At 36.6% G+C, this 6,147-nt stretch overlaps 1 protein-coding gene across 1 annotated transcript; it reads right to left on the bottom strand.

Moving 5' to 3' along the window:
• Positions 1-459: 459 nt before the first annotated feature.
• LOC127088055 (uncharacterized) lies at positions 460-2,343 on the bottom strand. The gene is made up of 3 exons (XM_051028967.1): positions 1,894-2,343; positions 1,421-1,768; positions 460-1,342 (listed from the first exon to the last, which is right to left on the bottom strand). Exons 1-3 carry the CDS (start codon positions 2,233-2,235, stop codon positions 836-838), a joined length of 1,197 nt encoding a protein of 398 aa, XP_050884924.1. The 5' UTR covers positions 2,236-2,343; the 3' UTR covers positions 460-835.
• Positions 2,344-6,147: the final 3,804 nt, after the last annotated feature.

Below are 6,147 nucleotides of genomic sequence, written 5' to 3'. Positions count from 1 at the left end.
GAAAATTGATGGAAAAAAAATTTTGACTTATGAAAAATTCAAATCAAAGATGTGTTGATACAATCAAGATTACACAATATGAGATTATGTCAGTAGTTGAAGAACTTTCAACCAAGAAAAAAAGTTGTACCATAAATATTTCAACCTAAGTATAACCTAGGAAATCTATAGATAAAATCGTCACCACTATAAACCATGAGAAAATAATTTAACAAACCCGCAAACAAACGATTGTGAAATTAGAGATCAATCATAGAAGTTTCGCTTGTTTGCACCTTAAGGTAAGTATAGTAACTAGATTTAGAGTTCATGCATCATACATGATACTAAATTACCAAATATTCTTTATCCCTCGCGGGACAAAAATTATTATCACAACAATGTTGAATAAGCTCAACATCAGAGATTAAGAATAAGAGATCCATGGATGATACAACAAGTCACAACAACTTCTTCAACTACATCATCAATAACTTCCTCAATAATATTAATTCATGTGATATTTGATCTTCAAGTTGATTACTTTCACAGAAAGACTAATAATGATACCGTACAGTAATTATCAGCTAATCTCAAACTGAAAACAGGTGCTCAAAATAAACCTTGCTGTGCAAAATCATCCATCAAAGGGAATCTTTCAACTCACATTTTGGGATATGATGTTGATTCTCCCTATTAACAAGTTTTCCCGAGTCAATAACCTGCAGTGGAAAAATACACTTGCTGCAATATCTATCTATCTCCATTAAGTTATTGATCTAAGTAAGAGCTTTAAAATTAGACAATTACACCAATGCAGAAATTTCCACATTGCTACACATTCCCTGCTGCAACATCACTCCTCGCAGGTTTCAGTCACAGAACCAAATCTTAGCTCAGCTGGAGGAATGAAACAGTCCATAGAAAGGCCTGGGACATTGAAAGCCACTTCTTCAATTATCCATGCTTCTTCCATCCTAGTTTTTGTGTGGCTCATTGCTGTTTCTCCAAACTTGAAAAGTGTTACGTGAGAACGACCTGAGTGAGCAATCATTATCCCTTCAACAGGCCTATAATCATCAAGAAATGAATTGATTGTTGTCTCCCAATATACAGCATCGCCTCCATTGTTCTGAATACGACTCAAATGAGAATCTTCCAAGTGAATAAGAAGTCCTGTTTTCTGACTGAAGTGTCCTAGCAAAACATGTCTTATGATCTCTGCTGAACCTTGGCTTCTGGATTTCAACGTGGATGGATCTGAGCATATTTTGAGAATGAAACAGTCCTCTCCATTTATCTTCTTCTCTCCAACACATCTTGAATTCATAAACATGCTTGCAGTTGTTCTTGGATCAAGACCCTGCGAGCATAAAAAAGTCTAAATTATAGAATGGAAAAACAACAAAAGGTAACTGATAACAGATAGTTATGTTGAAACCTGAAGAGCGCGTCTTAGAGGCCTAGGCGGCCCTTTGGCCGAATGAGGACCAAGCCACGGTGTGTGCCGCCACACAAGTTTCCCATTGCAACCTGCATGGACCTTGCTTCCACCAAGAGAAAGCTCCACATACCACATGTCTGGCTTCATCTGCCACAGGACAAACCCACCGGATTGTGCAGCTTTAGAGGGGTTCCGTGTCCGCACAAGCTTGTTAGCCGTTTCAAACTCGGAAGCAATCATCCTCACTTTTCCCATTGCATAAGAATTGTAAACAGAATCTTGAAGCTTCAATCCCCCAGAAGCAGCTATGTACTGCTGCAATATGTAGTGAGCAGAAGATGTTTCCTGTAGCAAAACCCAGTAAGAGGGTAATGAAAATCCTTGGTAACTAATTAACACTAATGAACTTATACAAAATGGAAGAAGATAAAGTTTTTCAAAGAAAAGAAAGGGGAAAGTGAGAAACAAACAATGGGAATGTCTTTGATAGCAAGGTGAGGAAAGGGCTCGGTGATGCTGACACGGAGAGGAGCCAGAGGGGCACCCAGGACACCAAGCAGCAGCCTGAGATCGGAAGAGGAGGAAACAGAGAAGCTACATTCTGTTTCCTCGGGGCCCTCTTTCAACGGCGACATTGCTTCCACCGTTGGCCTAGAGGGGCATCTTTCTGCAAAGAGCAAGTCCAGTGGAGGAAAATGGTCTTTCTTCCGCCGCCGGAGTAAAGTTGAAATCGGAGTAGCACCGCTCGCCGGCAACAGGCTTTTGATTAAGTCGTCTTTGAGTGTGGAGAAGAAACCTTGTTTTGTGTCCATTGTTAGTTACTGTTACCTCCAGTTTGTGTTTGTTCAAGCTGAAACACTAACCACAAACAACTGTGAGAGAGAAGACACATACTCCCAAAACAAACAGCCTCGAGAAAAAGACATTATAGATAAGAAATTTATTATTATAATTTCATAATGTAAATTGCATTTTTTATAATAAATATAAAATAAATTTTATTTAAAAAATAAGGAATAAAAAGAGCATTTGAATATGAAGGAAATCAATCCGCTAACTTTATTGATAATGATCAAAAATATATATACGCTTACAATTGCTAAAGTCATTGGAGAGTAGTCGCAAATAATTACAAATATAATTGTAAATAACTATAAATATAATTATAGAGAATCAAATTTAATTACAAGAAAATATTATATTTTATCACACTCTAACGCAGTTGAAACAAAAAATTCACTAATGCTTAGTCTGATTTGGAAATCATAAAAAAGAATACGGGATAAATCTTTGGTGAAAATGTCAACAATTTGGTGACGAAAAGGAACAAAAAGGACAAGTGCTTGGCCTCGCGTGACCTTTTCCCTAACAAAGTAAATGTATGTATCAATATGTTTTGTACGATTATGTTGCACGGGATTGCCAAAAAGGTAGATGACGCTAACATTATCACAGTACACCAAAGAAACTTGAGAAAGTGGTAGTGAAGCTCTAAGGGAAGGTTGCGAAGCCCACAAGATTAAGAAAACACATTAGCAACACCCATATACCCAACTTCTGCACTGGAGCGAGAAAGCGTGGGTTGTCATTTGGAAGATCGAGAAATGACGTTGTCACCAAGAAACACACAATAGCCAGAGGTGGGACGGTGGTTGTCAGGACACCCACCCTAACCAACATCAGTATAGGAGACAAGTTTCTCTATTGGGGACAACTACATGTGCAAGTCATAGTTTATGATGCATTGAACATGCCGCATGATGTGTTTGAGGACAAGCATGTGGTTGGTGCAAGGGGCGTGCATGTGAAAACACACCTACTGAACAACATAAGAGATGTTAGGGCAAGTGGAAGTAAGATATTGCAAGGCTCCTGCAAGACTCTTATATAAGGTGGGATCATCGTATGTAGTGTCGGCGGAGGTATTGAGCTTCTGCTTAGTGTCAACTGGAATGGCAACTGGTTTGCACGAGGTCATGCCTGCTCTAGCAATAATGTCACTATGATAAAGGAAAATCCTACCTTCATGTCTGGTGACAGCAATGCCCAAGAAGTAACTCAGTGGACCCAAATCCTTCATAACGAACTCAGAGGCAATGAGTGTCGTGATGGATGTCTGAAGATCATGGGAGGAGGTGATGGAATGAATTCATAAACATAAAGTAAGATGTAAGTTGTAACACTCTAAATCCCGCCCATAATTTATCGTGTAAATTAAATATAAAATAAAATCATGTAGGGTGTCACACATTCATAAAATACACTACCTGCTCCGTAACACATGTTTCAACAGTAAATTTCAATACACACATTTGTAATAAGGATGTTTACACGACATCCAACTTATCTGAATCATACTTGGGACGTTTACACGACATACATCTCATATGATTGGTATTACATATTCACATAATAAGACATCCATAACTTCTCATTGCACGCTCACTTTCATTTTAAAGTATCATCGCAATGGAATTATCATCACAATTATGGAAGATAAAATAAGTAATAACATCTAGTCTAAACTTCAACTGTAATAACAAAATAAGAGAGTTGTAATCAATCAACTCAACATCTTAAGAATTCTCAACAACAAAATTAGTCTTATGACTTCAACATAATCAGACATAAGGAATAAAATAAGTGTTTAACCCAACCCGGTGTTACATGATCAGAGCAAGGTACTACTAGTAAAAGCGACAAAATAAAGAAGTAAATCCAAGAGATATATTCTACCTACTTCAGCGATGCTACTCCTGATTATCTGCACGATGTCCATGAAAATGCAACATTAAGAAAGAAGGGATGAGAATACACTTCAAAAATTAGTGGTGAAAAACAATCAGAAGTAGATTAACTAACAACATCACACACTAATTGCAACGACATCGACATATCAAGTATTCTCATCCACACGTCATAACACCAAAAATAATCACCAAATACAACACAAATGCAAATGTACTCAATAACTAACTCAACATGCATGTGGTACCAAATATGAGCACTCAGGTTTATTTCACTCCATGATCCCCACCATAGGATTGATTCCCTCTTGGAATCGGAGCACACCAAAACCGCTACCATCACCATAGGTAACGCTTCACTAATCCCCCATAATAAGAATTATCTACTCACACCCGGTCCATCACCATAGGATCGGGTCTCACCAAACAAATAGAACCGAAGTTCCAACAACATGGATGCATGACTCCACCATGCAACAATAACAATAACATTAACACATACACATCGGTCCACTATTGACCGTGTATGCCAACATCAACACCACATCATCAACCTAATTTCATCATGTTTATATAGTCTTCATAAAAACACCAGCACAACAACATCAACACAATCATCTTAATAACATCATTATAGTAATACCAACATAACAACATTATTGTCACACAATAATTATTCATGTTTAATCAATTGTTTATCATTGGCATATATTCATCATTCATAAATTACCATATCATACTGATTAAAATCATGATAAATTAGCAACTGACATCAAAACAATATCATGCAGCAGCTAATAGTAGCCAACAACCAACAAAACACGGAAAGTATATAATTACAACTTCCACATAAACAACTTCCATATAACAACTAAGACATCTACAACAATAATGTATTACCAATTAATTCAAATGGTAAATACATCATATTCATCCTTTTAAGACATCATCATGAGATAGTACTATGTGTTAGCTTTCCAACGCTTCTAACCGCGCGTCAAACGGAGTTACAGAGCTCAAGTTACGTTATTTTAATTTCCAATTTTTCACATAACAATGGTAACCGGTTATGCTCAAACCCGTAACCAGGTACGAGCTCGAAAACATCCCAGAAACCTATTTTTCAAGTGGTAACCGGTTACACTCGGTTCGGTAACCAATTACAGGTTCGAAGAACAACCAAGGAACTTATTTTTCATCGTTGGAGGCCTTCCGGACCTCCGATTTCAATTACGTAAAAAGTTTCGATCTCAGAATTTGAAATACTACAAATATATTGTGATTAAGATAGAAAATTCAAATTATATCACAGATTGGAATCAACAAAATCATTTAATCTTATCAATTCTTATTTATCCCAAATATTCCAAACCCTTAAGCATGATGGAAAACATCAATATCTCAAAACAGGAAATTGTACACATATAGGCACACAAAGTTCAACATATAAGCATCATATAACAACCATCATAACATCACAATTCAAAACTATGAATCAAAACACTCAATCCTAAGGAGGTTAAGGATCCCTCAATCTACCCCTCATACTTTAACACACATTAGAGAAGCACATCTCCTCCCTTACCTGAATTCCTTGCAAAAATTCTAAATTAAAACCATCACTCTCTTCCCTTGATCACCTTGCATCTTGCCTCTTTGCTCCTTTTTCTCAAATGTCACATACTGTGAAAATCTCCCTAAACCTAGGTTCCTCTTAACTTTTTATTTTTAGGGTAAACTTTTTCAAATCACCAAGTTGGCCCAAACTTACTTATCTCTTATTCCTTCCTCCCACTAACTTTATCAAATTTTCATATTTGACTCAATTATTCTATCTTCACTAATTAATATATGAAAAATAAATAAATCATTATTTTTAATCATCAAAACAATTCTAAATTATTCTACTTACTTTTATCATCTCTCTATACCCCCTAACTCAAGGATGCATATCTCCGTCAACATCCAGCCATAAAA

This window comes from Lathyrus oleraceus, chromosome 5 (genome assembly GCF_024323335.1).
Source record: "Lathyrus oleraceus cultivar Zhongwan6 chromosome 5, CAAS_Psat_ZW6_1.0, whole genome shotgun sequence".
NCBI classification, from domain to species: domain Eukaryota; kingdom Viridiplantae; phylum Streptophyta; class Magnoliopsida; order Fabales; family Fabaceae; genus Lathyrus; species Lathyrus oleraceus.
Note: the sequence above shows the minus strand (reverse complement) of the source record. Positions and strands in the feature narration are given on the sequence as shown.

What these genes read in the sequence shown, in the direction of transcription:
- LOC127088055 (XM_051028967.1), bottom strand. Translation starts at nt 2,235, where the DNA reads ATGGACACAAAACAAGGTTTCTTCTCCACACTCAAAGACGACTTAATC. An exon ending in CTATCAAAGACATTCCCATT is followed by an intron (nt 1,769 to 1,893) that starts GTTTGTTTCTCA and finishes GTTTTGCTACAG; the next exon opens with GAAACATCTTCTGCTCACTA. An exon ending in CTCTAAGACGCGCTCTTCAG is followed by an intron (nt 1,343 to 1,420) that starts GTTTCAACATAA and finishes TTATGCTCGCAG; the next exon opens with GGTCTTGATCCAAGAACAAC.